This window comes from Cryptosporidium sp. chipmunk genotype I, assembly GCF_004936735.1.
Source record: "Cryptosporidium sp. chipmunk genotype I strain 37763 chromosome Unknown contig_13, whole genome shotgun sequence".
Lineage (NCBI taxonomy): Eukaryota > Apicomplexa > Conoidasida > Eucoccidiorida > Cryptosporidiidae > Cryptosporidium > Cryptosporidium sp. chipmunk genotype I.
In genome coordinates this window covers 118031-139239 of record NW_027125626.1, presented here as the reverse complement: position 1 = coordinate 139239, position 21209 = coordinate 118031, and the positions used below count along the sequence as shown (strand labels likewise).

Below are 21209 nucleotides of genomic sequence, written 5' to 3'. Positions count from 1 at the left end.
GCAACCTGTCAGTTATGACAACATTGCAACAGTGCATGTTTTGGAGCCAATAGTTTGAATTTTGTACATAATTAATTATCCAACAAGTCAAAAATAAAAGTAAATAAAAATAAGGAGAAAAAAGATCAAATTACCTTTGATGGTTGTTTTATATTGAATTAATGATGAATTTAATACCCTAAGTTATGTGGCAATTTCATTTAATACATTCAGATAAACTTTTTTTTTCTTTGTGAATTTTTTTTTTTACTTTACTGAATATTTAATAATTTTCCACCTTCCCTGGGTATGAAGTTTATTAATCTAGTTTCTACTTTTATTCGATGTTTTTAACTTGCCTTAACAGAAATTTTGAATGTAAATAATAATAATTCATTTTATTAACTCAAATAAATTTATCAAAATCTCAATATTAATTAAAAACTCTTAATATAATAATTATTTACTTTATTATTAAATAATCCCTGAATTTGTAATTATAAATTGATAATAGTTCATTTTATTTTTGATTCTTAAATCAATCCTTAACAATTTACTCATATATACCTACGTTAGCTTATCTAAATTGTTTATGACATTTTTAAGTTTTTTGTCAGGAATGTAACTTAAACATTTTAAAATTTAACTTAGTAAATTTTAGCTTTTCTCACAGTATATCTGATAATACATTTCCACTCAAAAATTTAAGTTACAGAGGCTTATTTTACTTAATCTATAAATATATTAAAATAATTCTAGCGAAATTTCAATAGTCCAAGCGGTACTTTAATCATTGAAATTATTCATATTGCAAATTAATTAATTTCTATTTCTGAACACAAATTTAACAAAATAATACAATTTAAATTTAAAAAATATATATATTTCTTTAAAACTTAACAAAACTAGTTAATTCATAAAGAAAACTACAAAATGTCTTATTTCCTTTATCTCCTGTCCATAACTAATCAAATTGTACAGTAAGACCAAAAAATTATAATCTATATATTTGAAATATAAAAGAGGTTGGCGCCTAAACTAATAACTAATTAATTGAATAATTTGATTAAATTATTCAATTAATATCATAACTAACAATTCACGAATATTTTTACAATATAAATATCACATATCCTCCGGACTATGTTTCATTACACTACTTACTTAATAAATAGAAAACTAAACTCATTTTCTTCATTGCTTATTTATTGGAGTTACTACTGAAGTAATATGTATAATCAAAAAAATTATTCAATCCAAAGTACACGCAATATATGCAAAATTCTGCACTCACTATTTAACCGAAATGCTTACTAATATTAACATGTTTCTTATTGCTAATCTACAATTTTTTCTGGTAGTTTTGTTTGTTTTAATTCTTTAAATGAACTCTCGTTTTCTAATGCTAATATTTTCCACTTTAAAATACTCAGCTTCTCTGGAGTGCAATAACTTTTATTAATCTTCTTACAAGATTCTATAAAACCTTCAATATTTAATAAAAAATCAGAGTATCCTGTAACAAATTTTGTTATTTTTTTCAAAATTTTTTTAATTAAATAACATTGATTCAAAGCATCCTTGGCTATGTCTTTTTAAATACCCAATACCGAAACTTACCTGACCCCAAATAAATAAATTTTTCAAAGTACGAATCTTGGTTTTGAATCACCAACTTAAATTGATTAAAACTTTTATTAACTTCGCGACAACTCTTGTGATTTATAAACCTCACATCACTACACTCATTTTTCATAGCTTGTACAAATAAAAGCAACTAATTTGTATTAAATTTTTCTTAAAATATTGAAAACTAGCCCGAACAAGATCAACCTTGTACTCCAACATTGCATATAATAGTTTAATTAGATCGCATCTTATTAGAATATTATTTTTTTCTTTCTTACACTTAACATCAATCTCACTAAGTCGCAGAAACTCTTTATGAATGCCGCTTAGTTCTAAGCCTTTTCTAGTTTCTGATAAATCTGTATTTGTATTTAAATCTGAAGATGAATATAAAGACGAAGATACCTTTGTCTACTTTTCTTTATTAATCTGCAAATGCAATATTGATACAGGAATACAATCTAATGAATAATTTATGCTCAATTTTAAAGAAATATAGTTCTAAATAAACTCTAAAGTAAATTGGCATATAAAAATTATGAAAATTCGTTTTATTAATTTCATATCTAGTAATTGAAATTAAAAAAAAAAAAACTTTCCAAACTTTTTTATAGTTAACATATTTTAAGGTTTAAAGTTATCGTTACATAATAACTTTGGGTTATTATTTTTGTATTCAGAAGTGAATCTCCACTCAGTTTAGTTTAGCCGTTTTTAACAGTAACTTTCAAATCGCTGCAGAATTGTTATATTTTGCATGTAATTAGTCATGCAACATTTGGCGCCAGCCATCTAGTGTTGTAATGAGAAATAAAGGACTGAAAACTAATCTGTATATGTAATGCAAATAAGTATTTTAAATCATTTTCAAAACTCTTTGTAATATTAAAGAACGTAAAACTTAGTAACAATACTGAATTATTCTTCAGTTTATTAGAAAGCCGAACAAGAAGAAATCTTTAGGAATAGAGAGAAAAAATAAATAAATAACTAAATAAACTAATCTATTATTTCTTATTATTGATGGCTTTTCTCTTAAGTAAGTGTTAAAATTTCATTACTAACTATTAACTGAGCTTTTATTTTAAAGACAATATCATCCCGAGTTAAAAACTCTCAAGGTGCTCTGAACGAATTCAAGTATTAATTTATCTAGTAACTATGTTTAAATATTGTTTAATTCCCAAGAACTGCAATACTTTTCATTGTAAACCATTTTTCTAAAATAATAACCACTTACATTTTAATATTAAATCTGGCAATATCATTGATAAATATCAGAATCATTCTTTCCTGATATTTCGTATTCATAAACACTTGTAAATGATTTTTTTTTAATATACATTTTTTTAAATTTAAAAAAGATATATATATTAATTACTAAGTCAAAATTCCTCTTTACAGCAAAGACTCAATTTTTTAATATAATAAATATTTTGTTAATTTAATTTTCTAAATTTACCCCATTTCAAGCCTTTATTTTTGGCTGAGCATAAAAAAACATCAAAATTAGTTATTGGTTCCTTTTATAAACACTATTAAAACTCTATTGATTAAATGTTTTAAATTGCTTCCACTTTTATTTTGAAAAGATCTTATTTCTCTAACATTCTGTCTATTGTTTAGCTATTATTTTTTATGTATATATATTGTATTATATTTTATTATATGATTTTTTTATTCATATTCCAATATTATTATTAGGGAAACGCTAATTATGAGAATTCAGAAGTAAAAAATGTAATACTCACTTAATTACAATAAAACTTATACCTTAATTTCTCTTCTTTTTATTTATTTACATTATTTTTGGCTTGCGAAGCTTCGTTTTAACTGCATACATGACTTATGGCGCCAAACACTATAAATGCTACAAATAAAAGATTAATTAGAATTTTAACAATTGATAATTGTAACGATTATAGTAGAGACAGTAATTGTTCTGCTAAGCAGATAAATAACTTTATTCTAGGTTGTGAATTTTACATTATAAATAACAAAAGAAAGAAAAAAACATCTGGTAACAATTTTTTTATAATTTAGTAAAACTATATTAATATTTAGCAAAATGCACTTGATTCATATGAATTAATATATTAAAAGTTAATTTTATTGCATTAAAGAATATTTTAGATTATTAAAATAATTCTCATGGAATTTAAGTAATTTTTAATACTTTAAATTGACTATTAATAAGTCTAAATTTTAATAAACATTTTTTTTAATAGAATTATTGACAAAGTTAAACTATTTTGAACCAAAGCTTTAAAACTTGGGTTGAAAAGTAAATTCAGCTTTCTTTTTGCTTTGTAAAAAACTTTATGTATAAAATTTTTTGAGCATATATACAATAATTTATTTGTTTTAGTCAAGAAAAATGAATTCTAATATATAAAAATAATGTATATATAAGCAGCAGATGCCCTATAGATTTCAAAAATAACAAAAGATCTTAGATACTTAAACAACTTGTTAATACTCCCTTTTTTAACACTAATTTTCTCTTTCTAATTCTACTAATTATGCTCGAATTTACTCGAATCTCATTTCTTACAAATGCATCATTTGCATATCCAAAGTAACTGAAATATACTATAACGGTCCGTATACAATATTAGAATTTCGGAAATTCAACTAAGAACATTTCCATAGGCTCATTTAATCAAACATCTATTTTCTCAAGCTTAAACTGTCATTTTAGCAGTACATTTCTATTTAATGCCTATAAGATCTGAGAATCAACTAAATGATCAAGTAAATAAAATTAACAAATTATTATCTTAATAATCACTCTCGGAAATAAACTGTTTTATATATAGCTTCTAATATAGATTTTAAATCCTAAATAAAATATTTTTAAAAATTTAATCAGGTATTTGCTTCTTTTTTTTTATCAACTAAACTGTTAAATATTAAAGTTCTTACTCTCCATGTAAATCAGTTTAATAAATCCTAGCCTCTGACACTTATTAGCAATAAGTATTAAAATTTTAACTTCAAGCAGTGAAAAAATTCATTTATGCCTACCCCACATCGCCAATAGAATATTATTTAATCACAACCTATAATATAAAACTTTTAATTTATAATATATTTATTGTGTATGTTTACCTTTGTCCAAAAATGTTCTGCAACAATAAAATTCTCGGTAATAGTAGTTGGAAACAAAAACTATAAATTGGCAATAAATTGTATGTACCAACAAAATGTAAAAATTTACACAATCTAGTCCACATGCAAATCTGGTATTAGACAAAAGGCGGGTTCTTCGCTTGGTAAATATTTCTTTTTATGCGTGCATGTATTTACATATGAAATCATGCAAAAGAACAAATAAGTATATTAGATAGAAATTGTAAATAAGACCATTTCACCTAGTCTTAATATGTACCTTTTGTCTTTAGAAGTTGAAATCAATATTGTAAACCATGAAGGATTTCTCGAATGATTATACACTAAAACTTTCTGGAAAATTCTTATGAAAAAATTGTCTGATTAGTCAACTTCCATACTTTCCGTGGCGTCACTAGCTTGTAAACTTAAAATAGCTTTATCTACTTCACTGATGAAAACATCGTTGCAGATCTCAGAGTAAACTTTCTCAGCGTGTGAACTGAAAGAAGCAACATTTTTCTTCGAAACTTGAACTTTTCCATTCAAACCAAATAATCTTTTATGACGCGGAGTGCCAACCAACAATGTCTGAGAAGCATTCATAGTGCATTGTGAAATAAGAGCAAGAATCAAGCTTAACACCGATTCAGATTCAGCTAACATTTTTTCCAAACTTAAATTGAGTGATTTCTGTGATTCCAAGGCACTGGAAATCTTTCTTATCGCTAAAGTTAACTTTACTAGATTTGTTCCCTTGCCAGTATACCTTGAAAGTAATACTTGTAAACAAAATTCAAATGGACTAAAATTATTGATACTGGAAATTAGTGCTTGTAAAAGTTGTATTGCCTGACTAACCACGTTAGCCAAAGCCATTAAATCTGCACATGGAACTTCTACAGTCTTCACGCCAGGACCGCTAACACTGAATTTTTCAAGCTTTGCAGAAAATTCATCCATAGTTTCTTCAAAGGATTTTTTAGGCTCATTCTCTCTTTCTCCATTATTTTTAGATTTAAAACTTTTCTCTAAACCTTTTTTGTCCGATTTCTTACTAGGTGCATTACTTTTGAGAGACAAACTCAAAAAGCTTTGTGAATAAAGTAGATTATTTTGAGAGAGATTTTCAAACCTAGGAAAAATTGAACCACATGCAGAAATATTTATATTTGCTTTACCATTATTAATAATAATCAAATTATTGAAAAATATTATTAGCATAACTAATAAAAGAAACTTAATACTGTAGCTCATTTTCAATAAATAAGTTATGCCCATCTTATCTGAGGCCTTATTTTTAAATTCAACATAAAAATTACCAGAACATAACACTTTCTTTTAACTTAATTATTAGTCAATATTTATTAAAATATAATTATTTTTGAAGCGGTAATGTCAACATTGACGAATTTACATAAGAAGATATTCCAACCCGCCTCATGAGTAACTATTAAACTAAATCTTCTATTAAAATAAATTAATTGATTTAAGTTAAGATCAATATTTTAAAACGTATAAAAAATAATTACTTTATTACTTTTGTCAATCTATTCGAGAATAATTTATATTCATTGGAATAATCAATCAGATTAATTAAATATACGTTAAGAAATGCCCAGATAAGTAATAATTAAATATTCTACCCTATAAATAAACTGCCATGACGTTTCAAAAAACATACAATATCTTTTTTAAATATTTGTTCACAAATAAAACTTTTTAAAATTACGGGAGAAATAATTACAAATTGCAGATACATCGCATGTACCAACAAAATGTAAAAATTTGCACGTAATCCAGCCCAGATGTAAATCTGGTATTGGGGAAAAGGCGGGTTCTCCACTTGGTAAATATTTCTTTTACTTCAGAATGTATTTACATATGAAATCATGCAAAAGGACGATTACTAGCTTTTTCCGTATTTTTTTCTAACTTTAGCGCTTGAACTTAATGTGTGTTCCATATATGACTTTTGGGTAGTTGATTTCTTGGAGCTTTTCTTAGTAGAAGTTGGTTTTTTGGCTTTCGAACTCGATAAAGGTTCATCCATGAATGCTACTTTCTTTTTCATGTTTAAAATTAAATATTTAACGTTTAATATGAATGCTTGATCACAATAATTTTTAGCTATTAACCGCGAGTAAGTACTAAATGAATCAATAGCATCCATTTTAGCTTGAATTTCTTTATATAATTCAAACATGATTGAATACTGAGTAGAAGAAACTAAAATAGACTGAGAAGCGCTTTGAGTGCAATCAAATATAAAATTGGAAATTATATCTTGTATTGAAACTGTCTTGAGAAGAAGAGATTGCAACTTTGATTCTAATGAACTTTGAGACTCTAAAGCCTTAGAAACTTTATTAATTCCCTTGAGTAATAGCGATTTGCCAGAACCTGTAGGGTATAAACTGAGATTTTTCATTTCTTTAATTTTAAGCAGCTCTTTCAAACACTCTTCGAACGTGCTAAAATCAAAGAAATCACTAGCTTTAACTACAAACATATCCAATAATAGTACTAATAGTTCTTGCAAATCAATCAACTCCTGGCATGTAACTGAAACCATCGTTATTTTATCATCGTTAATATCTAAACTCTGTAGTCTTCTAACCTCTTCATCATAACTTCCAGCAAATGCGTTAGCAGTAACTTTAGGTCCTCTTGCTGTTAAAACTCTAGAAGATGGTCTTGTTGAACTTCTGGAGGACGATCTTGTTGAACTTCTGGAGGACGATCTTGTTGAACTTGCTGAACCCAATGATCTTTTTGGTCTTGTTGGTGTTGTTGGACTTGTTGAGCTTACTGACCCTACTGGTCCAGTTAACCTTGATGGACCAGTTGACCTTGATGATCCCATCGGTCTTGTTGGTGCTGCCGAACTTGTTGAACTTACTGGTCCTGCTGGTCTTGTCGGCCCTGTTGATCCTGTTGAACCCGTCATCCTTTTTGATCCTCTTGAACCTGATGGCCTCATGGGCCCAGGCCTCAATATAGAACTTGGCCTTGAACCTGGACTTGAACTTAAACTCGAGCTATCACTACCAGATTCATTTTCAGATACATTACTCTTAAGAGACAAGTTCAAAAAGCTTTGTGAAAAGAGCACATTGTTTTGAAGGTAGCTTTCCATCCCAAGAAAAATGGAATTGAATGGTGGAATATTTTCATTTATCTTAAGATTATTATTGAACATCAAATTATTGAAAAATGTTACTAGCATAACTAATAAAAGAAACTTAATACTGTAACTCATTTTCAATAAATAAGTAACACCCATCTTAACTAACACTTCATTTCTATAATTTCTTGAAAAAATAAATAAAAGTTTAGTATCAGTTTATTCTTACTTTATTAACTTGAATCACGAAATTAAATAAGTTTATTAAAAAATAGTCCTGAAAAACATTTATATAGGAAAGGTACAAGTTCTTAACTCGTTAATTTAAATTACTAAATATTGTTCTAAAAAACATAAAATATATCGTTTAAAAAATTTTATTTAACGATACCGTTTATTTCTACTGCATAAAATATTATCTGTGAACTAGCATAACTTTTTTCCCTCCTATGATTTTTGCCTATATCCTATAAATTTTTAGTTATTCAAATATATTAGTTTCAACTTGGCGCCAATACACGGTTTCGACAAATGTATTGAAAAAAAAATAATAAAACATATTAGTAAAGATGTAATGGTATTGGTAAAGATGATTACTTCAACAGTAATAATGGCACAGTAATTCTTTTTGGTGGTAAAACCGGAAACAATGTAAGTATTCGTATAGGATACAGTGAATTCAAAGTTAAATTCTTACTCATTCTCCATTTTATTTGTACCCGCCCAAACTTACATCCAATATCCTGAATTATTTTATTTATTATTAATAACAAATAAAAGTTATTTCTATTTTTCCAAACTATTTATTGTGGAGTTCCACCAAATATAAATAAGTGTTTGCATTATACTCTTTTTTCTATTAAATATTAACTTTAATACTAATATTATCTTAGATAGCTCAATGTTGACATAAACCAAATACTTCTACAGTCTTAATTCACTCAATATTTCTTTTTTCTGTTTAATCACAATTACTCTCTTTTATTTTCGTTTTCTAATTCCTACATTTTCCTTATCTCAACAATTATACTACTCGAAGTGATCAAGCTAAATTAACAAATATACTAAATAAATCAATGTGCTGCAAATTTATATGAAATGAACATAAAACTAATTTCTATTAAGAATCGTTTACTAATTGTTTTAAATCTTAACCTCTAAACTAAATAACCAAGCTTCTCGGCTAAATTTTCAAAAAAAAACTTGCTCATTACTATTCCTCTTATTCACTTTTCTTATCATTTAATTATACTCGTACAATCTTATTAATTCTGTAATTTGCATGCAATATATTTTGTTCAAATTAATACCTGTATATAGATGCATGTATGCATGTATGGACAGATTATTCAATTAAATCAAATATAATAGCAATTTAAATAACATCAAAAGGAAATATAATTTATTATTAATACTTGTAAAATTTTTGCTTTATTCATTACTCTGAATACTGACCGATACTACTATATGTAATAAGTAAACAAAATAAAAGTTTTATAGGAAATCAAATAGATGAAAATAAAAATTTAAGAAACTAAAATATTTTTTTAGTCGCATGTCTTTTTTCATCTTAAGTTGTTATTTGGATTTTTTGTTTCTAATCTTGTTAATATAACTGATTGTAGGATTCAAGTAACCTCTAGATGATGTTGAAGGAGTATTTGAAGTAGAACTTGAGCTTGGAGACGATTGATTAGACTCTGGAATATTTGAGTTACTACGTGACCTGTTTTTTAAAGGATAAGCTTCGTTTCTTATTTGACTGTATCTTCTTCCATATGAATGTCTTCTTCTAGCAGGCTTTGTTCCGTTTTTAAAATGAACTGAAGGTTTAAAACAAAGCAGCTTGTCCTTTAACCAATAAAGTTTAAAAGGATCACAATATCTCCAACTGTAATATTTATACAAAGAGTATAATCGTTCAGTTTGAAAAGCCGAGTACTCTCTAACTTCTCTCTGCAACTTTAAAGCCACAGTTTTATCTCTTGTTTCAATAAATATGAAATCCCGGCAATTCATTTTATAAGAATTTATTACAGCACGAACTCCCAGTAATTTATCTTTAAAATCATACAACTTTTTCATAAAATTATCATAGCTTCTCTTTATCTTTCTTACTTTTTTATATGTTTTGAGAATCTTAATACAAATAGCGGACTTGTAATATCTCCTACCCTTACATATTTCAACCATTTCTTCAATAAAAGCTAAACAATTTTGGCCTAACTTCAAATATTCATATTTTTCAATTTGAGATAAAAGCAATGATTTGCTTTCATCAATCAAAGATAGAAGTTCTTCAATTGAACCACAGTCTAACCTTACTGTAGAACTTGTGGTCAATTCATCCGAGTCTAAGTGGATCTGACTCAATCTTAGACACTCATCATAAAAACATGGTGGCGTTTGTGCATTCACAGCCATCTCAAACCCACAACCATCTTCAAAATTCAAATGATCAGCCTTTAGATGTAAAACCGAAATTTCATTCAAGTATACCCATTTCAAAGACACGTTTATATTTTGAAAAAGCGGAAAAAAGCTTAAAAACAGGAACATTATTTTAGTTGAAATAAAAAACACCATTTTGTAAAATCAACCAAAAAACAAATTTGTATAAATATTAATATCAAATTTCCACGAAACACCCATAAAATTTTTAGAACTCGCAAACATTTAGGACAATCTTGTTCAGTTATCAATATTCATTAGTACATTAACCCAGAAAAATGAGTAAAAATAAGGTATTTAATGGAAAGTCCCTAAACAATTATAGGTAAGTATTCTATAATTTTTAGGAATCAGATCCAATTAACACAAAACGCTAAAATAATTCTTTAAACACTTTTAATTTGAATTTATTAGTTCATCCAATTCTGTCCGTTTATTAAATAATTAAACGGAAACTTGACTTTTGTAAAGGCAAATTTAATAATTAAATAATTTTATGGTCTGACAACTTTTAAAGTTATTTCTTGTAAAAAAAAAAAAAAAATTCCCGCCTCTCAAATTGAAGATTGCCATGATTTTAATAATATAAATTTTTGACTAGAAGAGTTACAGGTAACTCGACGTGAGTAGGAAATAGAGTGGCGCTGTAAAAACTATTAAGAAACATACACATAGCTAATTCACAAATAAATGTGTAACTAGATACAATTTGAATTAATTACCTAAATCAATCCAATTACAACAAATCATCATAGCTTGTTTCAATTAAAGAACGATACAATTTCTGTTTTTTTCAAAAAAAAACCATACAATATTACAGATATGCTGGCCACGATTGGCGCCAAATTGTCAACCAGCAAGATTGCCGCCGAATAAAAGCTGCAATCAAAACAGATGAGTCAGAATCCTGATTTTACTTTATTATTGCAAGTTATATTAAATATAATACTCCAATAAACACAATTCTTGAATATATCTGCTCCAAATTCGTTTTCTTCTTCAATATTTAAAGGGAAATTGAATGTTGCAATATCTGCTTAAAACATTTGTCAAATTATCCGTATTATGAACTTTGTGAGGAATTTTACCTGATTTAAATATAAAGCACTTAAATTTAAATCCGATAAAATTCCTCACAAAGTTCACATATCATAGTCAAATTACTTCCAGTAAAGTCTTTGACAAATTAAACCATTATATTTAGTTAGTTGTTTGTAAAATATGCTGCTTGAAACTATAAATAAATATTGGAAAGAACATGCCAAGAATAAAAATAAATTCTTCCGATTACTTTGATCCCTGGCTCTTAAACATGCTAATGCTTAGCTAAAATTGTTTTTAGAACATCTTTATACATTGACATTTCCTAATTAAAAGTATTACTCTCTAATTTATTTAGATTCTTTGATAGTTTGATCTACCATATTAGTGTAGTAGGTAAGTCCGCCTGGAGAGCAAAATTTCATAAATATCTTTTCAATAAGTGCTACAAAACTTGCCGTTCTTTCCAAGAACAAAATGAGCTCATTTAGAAACCCTTCAAGTTCCTGAACAAATGATTTATTAAATTCAATATATTCTGATTTTAAGTTTAACAAAGAATTTAAGGTAAATAAAGCGCTTACAGAATCCTTATAATGAGCTGTGTATTTACTTCTGACACTTTTATAATTTTTCTCGTACTTTTTAACAATTTTAAAGTTCTTTTTTATGACTTTACAAATAGCGCTTTGTAAACCAAGCTCAGAAATACACACTTTAAGAATTAAAAAAACTGAAGAAACACACTCTTCATTTACTGGATGTTTAAGCAATTTTTGGTATGATTTTTCAAGCCGTTTAAAAGGATCCTTTGTGGAACTTTTTAAATTAATTAATTCAAGATGTGAATACGTTACCATTTGGTTGACGCCGTTACTTTCAGTACCCACTCTTGTAGTTTTCGCGTTCTCACCTCCACAGCCTATAGCGCACAACCTCTTAAATTCAGATTCGAGTCCGGATTGTGAGTTATCAGCACTGCCAATACCCGAAGTCAACTGAAGTATAGAATATGATAATGGAGATAAAATCTTGCTTAGATCTACTGATGAGTTAATTACGCTTTGCTTAATTAAAGGTAGAAAATAAATAGATGCCAGTAAATTATAAAGCCTCATTTTGCCAAACTGATAATAAAATAATATCTAAGTTTACAAAATAAACTCCTTGGGCGCAAATACAATAGTATTCGCTATAACAATTTCTCAAAAGACGAATTTTAAATTCAAATGTCAACAGAAAACTTTCCGAAATAGTTTAATAGCTCTTTATTACTAATAGTAGACACTCAATATTTAATAACTCTCACAAAAGGAGCTACCTATCATCAACCATACGCACAAATAATCCAAAATGGTGTATTTAAATTAAAAAATAAGCAAATCAGCTTTGACTCGCTTTAATTTGCGTATATCCTGGTTATGATACTGGCGGCAAATGTCGTTTATTCAAAAAATAATCGATTTACATGTTTAAAATCATTGCAAATAAACACTTTTAAAATTCGAAATAACTCTCTTCGCAATGAACTACAAATAAACATAATAACTTTAACGTATTAAAACTTGTGGTTTTGTACATAGCACCTTTTAAAGCTTAACACAAGTGATTTTTATGAGAATTGCTTTCCCCATTTGGCGGGAATCTTATTTAAATAATTAGCATTAGTTATTTTATATGAAAAATGTTCTTCTTTTTGAACGTTCAAATATATTAATATATTTATGTAATATGGAACAAAGTTGAACATTCAGAAAAAACCTCAAGTAAAATGTGGGCGAATTATTCGAATTAGGGAGAAAAATTGTAGGAGGTCTTGGATCATGAGTTTTAGTGATGTTTTATGTGGGAATATGTAATTTCCTATGTTATACATGCTAGCTAGCATGCGGAATACATGCAAATTTTAAATATTGCATGTATGCGAAACAAAATATTGAATTTCCTTTAAGACAGTTATATAGTTCTAAATAGAATGTATGTATTAGTGTTTAATGTTAATTAAAAAAGTATCCATGCGACTTCATCTAGATATGTAACTGATGTGTAGAAGTTAAAAATTTCTTCTTTTATAATATTGAATAACATTTACCTGCATTTTTAATTTCTTATTTTTTTCTCATTTTTAAATCCACTAGTAAAATAGTATTTAAATATTAAAAAGAGTTATTAAAAATTATCATTTTCTTTTTTCCCTCTCCAATAAAATTTAAAATCTCATTCCTTTAAAAAAAATAATAGTTTTGTGATATTAAATTCAATGCTTTTGGGTTGTTTTGGTGTATTTTTCTCTTTTTTTATTTTGAGAACTTATGGTTTGAGCCATATAAGACTTTTGTCTGGAAGAAGTATGAGGCCTAGAAGTAGAAGAAGAGGAAGAATGTGATGATGGTGAGCCACGTCTTTTAGTCTTTAACTTCTTAGAAAGTTGAGATTTAAGTCCAATAATTGATTCTCTAGTAGTTCTTAAATATCTATCTTGGCAGTGCTTCTTTAGTACATGCTGTAAGTGTCTAGTAACGTTTCTAACCATTTTATTCATCAATTGTAAATCTTTAACTAAAGCTTTAATTTCTATAAGTTTTTCAAATTCCACCAAGATAGAATCAACACATTCTGATATTAAGGTGCCAAGTTCTGCAATTAAGCTATAAACTATAGACATTTGTCTTTCAAGCTTTGAAACAAAATTTAAAAAGTCCCTCTCAGCTTTAGAAACGGTAGTAATTGATTGCATTAACATTTTGAATGATTTATTTTGAGCCATTCCAGTTGAGTCTGAATGGTGTTCAATCTCCTTTAATTGGCTTAAACATACACTAATAGTTTTTGAACTTATTAATGGTTCAGCATTGTGTTCAAGTTCCTCAAATTCCTCACGGAGCGCAGACAATAACTCTTCTAATATTTCGCAAGCGACATCTTCAAATAAAACTTCTTTTTCAAACTTGGTGCATTCTTGCTCTTCTACATCAATTAAAGATAGTCTCTTGAACTCGGAGCTAGCACTAGCAACTCCACTACCGCTACTAGTCCTACTACTTGTTAAACGACTATTACTTCTTCTCCTAGTAGTAGAAAGTGAGTGAGCTGCAGTTAGAAACGAGAATTTGTCAATGTCATTAAATAAAACCAATTCATTTTGAGAGTTCCAATTGAAATGAATCTGAGAGAAAATTAAAGTAACCAAAAATAGTATAACCCTCATTATGACAATTAATTATTTCACAAAGTATTCTAGTTTGTCTGCAATCTTATATTTGAATTATAGTTAATAACGCATAAATATGTAAAACCCGCAAACTATCTACGGACCAAACTTGTTTAATGAAAACCAATTAAGAATGAAATTTATGTCTATATTCAATATACTCAGCATATATATGCTTTCCAACTCAAATTTTCTTGGATAGGCACAAATCTGCTTAAAAAACAAGGACTATGATAAAATACAAACTTTTCTCTCTAGCTATTAAAATTTAAATCGTTCAATTTCAATGTATCTATTATTGTCAATAATGAAACTATTCTTAGATACCGATTGTGGCGCTACTCCACATTCTACGTTGCTCTTCCCGCCATAATAGGATTTGACCAATTCTTAAGTAATGAAAAGATTGAGAAGAAACAGTGAATCAACAATACAAATTAATATCTGTAGCTATATGGTGTATTTTAATCCAGTTCCCCTCCCCCCTCTTCCTTCCTTTTTCCCCTACTTATATATTTACAACGCACGCTTAACTTTCCGCAGTTACAAAGTGGAAAACAAATAGTATGTGTTTGCACAACTAATCATTAAGTTTCGTAAATTCACCTCAATAAAGAAAAATCTTGAACTATTAACTACTAGTAATAATAACGCCTTTTTCAATCGCCTAATAAAACCTCTTAAAACATACAAAATCACAATCGAGAATTTTAAAAATCACTCGTCAAATAAGATGAAAAACGACTCTTGTTATTAGAAAACTTGGAGTATCTTTTACCATTAAAAGTTTTGATCAGCTTTCATAAATTTCCAATCTTCACCCTGAATAATTGAGAAAATAACTTAAGAAAAAATGATAATTAACTGGTTGTTGCCTCCCTTATTAGAATACACATAACAGAAGAACCTTAGGATTCAAACTCGCAAAAATTAAGGTTTCACTAAAAATGTGCACCATCTTTAGCGTTGAAACCTTTTCAAAATTGTTAACTTTACCCAAAAACCAGCCTATCCCAACCTTTTTTTAAAAAAATGGCTTGCAATCTCTTGACAAAAATCCGAGTGCATGTAATTGTATACTATCATACATAAACTATTGTATGTATTGTTGCTTTGGCAATTCTGCAGGCATTTGGCGGCACAACATTACGTGTCAATTATGGACGGTTTTTTATTATTCTGAAGTCGTTCATTTAAAATGATCAAGTAACAGAATTGAGTGTTAATACGGATATAGTTTGTTGAATATAGGTGTATTTATGCAATTTGGAGTAGTGATATAATGGATAGTTTGATTGTTGAAAAATATGGTTTGAACCTCCTCCCCCCAGAACGGAAATAAATAGTAAATTTGATATAACAAAATAAGTCGAATCCAACCGGTAGTAAATGCATTACTAGTGAAACAATTGTATAATTTTTAAGATTTCATTGAATGTCCATATTGCAATAACTATGTGCAGAAGTCTCATAAATTCAATTCAAGTTTAAAAGAAAATAACTATTAGCGGAGATATTAAATATACATTATTTACCCATAATTTTAGTTGCACAAGCATTACCATTCCAGAATGCTTTATAGAAACAATCATTAAAAATGAATTTTGCAGAGAAAAAGATGCTACGTCTTATTCATTTGAATTCCTTAAAAGTTAAAAGTTTAGTTAAGACTAAACTTAAGTATCCTCCTTCTTTACAATTTTGCAGATTTTCTTCCTCCATTTTACTTTGGAGTAATTTCATTTTCTCACCCAAATTTTTGGCTCTCTCCATCAAACTCTTAACTCCTTCAAAATATGATGACTTCAAAAATAGTCCATGTTCTAATGAAGCCCCCAGTAATTTAGATAATTCCTCATCTACTCTTAACAATTCAGGTGAAACTTTACCAACTTCTGATAATAATTGTAAATATTTACTTTCAAGTACTTTTAACTGTCTAAGAAGATTTAAAAGTTGACCGCATATTCCTGTAGATCTCAAATCTTTTCTACTACATAGAGCAGTTAACTCGTCAATCAAAGATAGGCACGACTCAGAGAAGCTAGAATCAACCAATTTCTCAAATAAGCTTATCAATGAGCTGAAAATAGCAGCAAACTCTGCTTTCAATTCGGAAATCGATTCGTATGACATTTCCAGGTAATTTGGAGGTGCTTTTCTTCCTCCACCTCCGCTGCCGCCTCCTCCTCCTCCACTGCCTCCTCTTCCTCCTCTTCCTCCTCTTCCTCCTCTTTCTCCACTGTCTCCTCTTCCTCCACTGCCTCCACTGCCTCCTTCTCTACCAGCCACTCTTTTTTTGGACGAATCAACAATCCCAACCGTAACACCGCCAAGCTTTAGTGCTGAAAGGCCCGTACTTGAGCTACTTGCTGAAATCGTCAGAGTGACCGAAGGGGGAGAAGATGTGAGTATAGAAGCTGCACTAACAGAACTTGCACGAGATGAAACAAGTGGAGATTTGGTTAGAGGTGTTTCAGTACGCCCGGATCTGGATCTGGATCTGGACCTGGATCTAGACCTGGAAGTAGTTCTGGTTCTGGTTCTGGTTCTGGTTCTGGTTCTGGATCTCTGCCTAGAACTGGATCTGGAACTAGAGCGTGTTCCAACTCCCAAACTGGCTCCTACTCCTCCAGTTGCTCGTGATTTCTTGCCTGCTCCTACTTTTCCAACTCCTCCACCTGCACCTCCTTCCTTTATTCCGCCAACCCCTCCACTTTCTGCCCCTCGTCCACCAACTCCTCCAACTGCATTTCCTCCACCACTGCTTGCTCCACTTCCTCTGGATAATGATGGATCTTTTGGACCTGAGAATATACCAGATAAATTAAGATTTGAATCCGACAAATCAGCGCTGAACAATGATCCTGATGATGATGACAAAGAGCTACTACTGGTAGAAAGGCGCCCTGATCCACGCTCTTGGTTTCTCTTTCTTCTGTGTTCTTCACCTTCTTCCTTCAGTCTCCTGTTTGTTTCTTTGATCTTTTTAAGCTTTTCCAAAATTTCTCTCCTCCTGGATCCACTGGAGCTTGTTGAACTATCAGAATCTTCTCCGCTCGCTCCCCCACCTCCCCCACTGCCTCCACTACTTCCTCCTCCGCTTTTGACGCCTTCCCCACTTCCTCTGCTACCCCCACCACTGCATGCTCCCCTTCCTCCGGATGATGATGGATCTTGTGGTCCTGAGAATATACCAGATAAATTAAGATTTGAATCCGACAAATCAGCGCTGAACAATGACCCTGATGATGATGACAAAGAGCTACTACTGGTAGAAAGGCGCCCTGATCCACGCTCTTGGTTTCTCTTTCTTCTGTGTTCTTCACCTTCTTCCTTCAGTCTCCTGTTTGTTTCTTTGATCTTTTTAAGCTTTTCCAAAATTTCTCTCCTCCTGGATCCACTGGAGCTTGTTGAGCTATCAGAGTATTTTCCTCCGGAAGCTAATTCTTCATCCTCCTCATCCTTACCCTCTTCATCTTTATCCTCATCTCCATTGCCCCCTCCTCCCCCACTGCCACCTGCTCCTCCTCCCCCACTGCCACCTGCTCCTCCTCCTCCCCCACTGCCACCTGCTCCTCTTCCTCCCTCTGCTCCTCCTCCAACTCCACTACCTCCTCCCCCTCCTGATGCACCTGCAGAGCTTGGAGTACTTGGGGCACCACTTCCTCTCCCTCCTTGTGTACTCACTCTGCCTGAAACATTTCTGGTGCCACTCGGCCCACTTGGAGTACTGGTTACCCCTCCCGCTCTACGTGACATGCCACTTACTCCACCTGCTCCACTGACTCTGCTTGGAGTACGCATGGCACCTCCTGATCCGCCTGGAATGCCACTTCCTCCTGACGCACCTACCCTGTCTGAAGCATGTCCGGAGCCACTTGGTTTATCTTGAGTACCGTTGCCTCCTTTTCCTGATAGCCCTGCAGAGCTTGGAGTACTTGAGGCGCCATTTCCTCTCCTTGGTGTGCTTACTTTGCCTGAAACATGTCCTACGCTGCTTGATCCACCCAGAGTACTACTTCTTCCTTGTGTACCTACGCCACCCGGAGTGTGTCTAGCGCCGCCTAATCCACCTGAAGTGCTGGTTACTCTTCCTCCTCTAGACGAGTTAGCACTTGCTTTTCCCTCCGCTCTGACTAGGGTACCAGTTTTCCCTGTCCTTCCAACCCTGGCTGGCGTGTTCGGAGCGCTCTGAGTGCCCAAAGTACCACTTCCTCTTTTTCCAGTTTTTTTCACACGGCAAGAACCAGAGTTGGCTTCCTTAACTCTCGAACAGCTAGACTCACGAGAAGAACTAGATCCCGATGAAGATAAGTGAGGCATTGGCCTCTTTGAGCCTTCATCATCACCAATCCACCACTGCAAGGGCTTTCTTCGCCCTTCTGATCCATCATCACCACTTGTTTCGCCACCACCTCCACCGCCAGTCGCTCCTTCATCTCCCAATAAACTATAACCACCACTTACATCTCCGCCAGAATTTCCTCGATCTTCGTCTTGCCCTTGACTTTTTCCTTCAAAAACAAATTCTGAAGCTAAAACCTCTTCTTCCTCTTCACTTTCCGAGTCAAGGCCTCCTATTAATTTAAGTGCCTCCTCTAATAGGCCACCATCTCGGGTAGAAAGTGAATCTTCAGTATTACCCATACCATAAGCTTGAAGTGGAACAGGTAAACCCCACCTGGCCCGTTGGCTTCCATGGCTCGATTCACTGCCTGAACTTACATCACTTTCACCACTGTTTTGCAATCCGACATCTTGTTCTTCGGAATCACTACTGATTGGCGACTCCAGATCTGAATTACCATTCCTTTCACGCTCACAAATATCACTCTTCAAACTAAGAATTGATATTACCTGATGGCATGAAGCATCTTGGAAATCTCGCAAATCATACAAAAATAAAGACAACAATATCAAAAGTAAACATCCGAAATTATTCAAACCCATCTTAAAATATTTAAATTCCAAAAAAAAACTGAAATTGAAAAAGAACAATGCAAACACCTACCTTCAAGAAATTATTATTAATAACTTGAATATTTCGGTAAATATTGCCACTTTTATTAAACAGTTTCCTCTATTTAAATAGTAGCGACTTATTATACTTAACTTTATCTTATTAAAAAAATCTTCATACAGGGAAAACGATTTGTTAAAAATATTTACATATCCAAGGTTATATTAATTTCCACTTAATATTATACCATATTCATGATTAATTTCTCTCGTTACCCCCAAATACGCGCCTCACAAGCTAATATATCAAATTCAAAATAACTAACCCAGGATTGTTGGCGCGCGCGCACTTGTTAATATTATTGAGAAAATATTGTAAATATTTAAGATAGTAAAAAAACAAATATATATATACAAGTAATGATAATAAATAAATAACAAGAAGGGAACTTTTTTATATAAAATTATTTAAAAAAAAAAAAAGCTGACAGTTACTAATTTGTCTTTGTTTTTTATAAATTTTGAAAATGAACTTAACACTTAAAAAATTAAAACAAAACTAGCTACTTCTGCACTTTTTTCATAACATTTTCCCCTCCTTTATCCTCGCATTATTTTCGTTCATAATTACTCTTCTTGATAAATTATTATATTTATAATTACAAGACGCATGCGCATGCACGCAAAAGTGGCGCCTTAACATGTAGGAAGAAAATATAGGTATGGGGAAGGCACAAATACATATAAAAAGCAGTAGAGAAAAGTATAAAAAGGACTATTCAGTAAATGGTATTTTTAAGAAGGCTAGTATAGAAAAGACCAGACATTAATTTTTGTGTGCATAATTTGTGAAAAATAAAGGGAGTAAAGACATTTAGTACATTATTATTTTAAAAAAAAGACAGTGCAACTAACTTTTTTTGAAAGGAAAAGAAAAGGAAGGAAAGGTAAAGGAAAGATAGACGGCAAATATTAAAATAATTGACAGGACATAGGATACAAAACGTTTAAAAAAAACAAATTCATGCATTAAAGATTTGATTGGATTTTTAGACATAATATTCAGTCAGCAAAGAAAAAGTAAATAACAATATTAAGTCATTATTTATTTACTTTGAAAAATTATTTTATACGTTTTTCCACTTGAAAGAATATTTTTAGTTTTATTATCCAATATCAAAAATGGGTTGCTCATCATCAAAGCCAGAGACCAAAGTTGCTGATAACAAATCTGCAGCAGATGCAAACAAACAAAGAGAATTAGCTGAGAAGAAGGCTCAGTTAGCCAAGGCTGTTAAGAACCCAGCTCCAATCAGTAACCAAGCTCAACAAAAGCCGGAAGAACCAAAGAAGACAGAGCCTATTTCTAATGATTTACCAGCTGCTCCAGCTGCAGCAAAACCAGCTCCTGAAGCACCAGCAGACCAGGCTGCTGCTCCACAGGATAAGCCAGCTGAAGCTCCAGCCCCCGAAGCACCAGCCGATCAAGCTGCTGCTCCACAGGACAAGCCAGCTGATGCCTAAATTATTGTTTGATAAATAAGGCCTTAACAGTTGTACACTCAAAGTACTTGACATGGGTTGAACTTTTCATAATTGAATTGATCTGGGAGTTCCCTTGAATACTTTAATACCAATAATAATATTAACAATAGAGTGTTTTTTATTAAGGTTGTTAATCTATATTCTCAATTTCTT

The 21209-nt window shown here is 30.8% G+C and overlaps 8 protein-coding genes across 8 annotated transcripts; 1 reads left to right on the top strand and 7 right to left on the bottom strand.

Annotated features, from left to right (window-relative positions):
• Window positions 1–1316: 1316 nt before the first annotated feature.
• Window positions 1317–1735, bottom strand: ELE39_000573 (uncharacterized protein; the record flags this gene model as incomplete). The annotated part of the gene is made up of 2 exons (XM_067343613.1): window positions 1317–1495; window positions 1600–1735. 2 exons carry the CDS (start codon window positions 1733–1735, stop codon window positions 1317–1319), a joined length of 315 nt encoding a protein of 104 aa, XP_067199254.1.
• Window positions 1736–5103: 3368 nt separating this feature from the next.
• ELE39_000572 (putative low complexity) lies at window positions 5104–5976 on the bottom strand (the record flags this gene model as incomplete). The annotated part of the gene is made up of 1 exon (XM_067343612.1): window positions 5104–5976. The coding sequence occupies one exon, from the start codon at window positions 5974–5976 to the stop codon at window positions 5104–5106; it is 873 nt and encodes a 290-aa protein (XP_067199253.1).
• Window positions 5977–6628: 652 nt separating this feature from the next.
• Window positions 6629–8005, bottom strand: ELE39_000571 (putative low complexity; the record flags this gene model as incomplete). Its single annotated transcript, XM_067343611.1, has 1 exon — window positions 6629–8005. One exon carries the CDS (start codon window positions 8003–8005, stop codon window positions 6629–6631), a length of 1377 nt encoding a protein of 458 aa, XP_067199252.1.
• Window positions 8006–9424: 1419 nt separating this feature from the next.
• Window positions 9425–10405, bottom strand: ELE39_000570 (large glycine-rich repeat low complexity; the record flags this gene model as incomplete). Its single annotated transcript, XM_067343610.1, has 1 exon — window positions 9425–10405. The coding sequence occupies one exon, from the start codon at window positions 10403–10405 to the stop codon at window positions 9425–9427; it is 981 nt and encodes a 326-aa protein (XP_067199251.1).
• A 1283-nt stretch (window positions 10406–11688) lies between these two features.
• Window positions 11689–12456, bottom strand: ELE39_000569 (uncharacterized protein; the record flags this gene model as incomplete). The annotated part of the gene is made up of 1 exon (XM_067343609.1): window positions 11689–12456. The coding sequence occupies one exon, from the start codon at window positions 12454–12456 to the stop codon at window positions 11689–11691; it is 768 nt and encodes a 255-aa protein (XP_067199250.1).
• A 1139-nt stretch (window positions 12457–13595) lies between these two features.
• Window positions 13596–14546, bottom strand: ELE39_000568 (uncharacterized protein; the record flags this gene model as incomplete). The annotated part of the gene is made up of 1 exon (XM_067343608.1): window positions 13596–14546. The coding sequence occupies one exon, from the start codon at window positions 14544–14546 to the stop codon at window positions 13596–13598; it is 951 nt and encodes a 316-aa protein (XP_067199249.1).
• A 1635-nt stretch (window positions 14547–16181) lies between these two features.
• ELE39_000567 (uncharacterized protein) lies at window positions 16182–19502 on the bottom strand (the record flags this gene model as incomplete). Its single annotated transcript, XM_067343607.1, has 1 exon — window positions 16182–19502. The coding sequence occupies one exon, from the start codon at window positions 19500–19502 to the stop codon at window positions 16182–16184; it is 3321 nt and encodes a 1106-aa protein (XP_067199248.1).
• A 1191-nt stretch (window positions 19503–20693) lies between these two features.
• ELE39_000566 (sporozoite surface antigen p23) lies at window positions 20694–21035 on the top strand (the record flags this gene model as incomplete). The annotated part of the gene is made up of 1 exon (XM_067343606.1): window positions 20694–21035. One exon carries the CDS (start codon window positions 20694–20696, stop codon window positions 21033–21035), a length of 342 nt encoding a protein of 113 aa, XP_067199247.1.
• Between the last annotated feature and the right edge of the window lie 174 nt (window positions 21036–21209).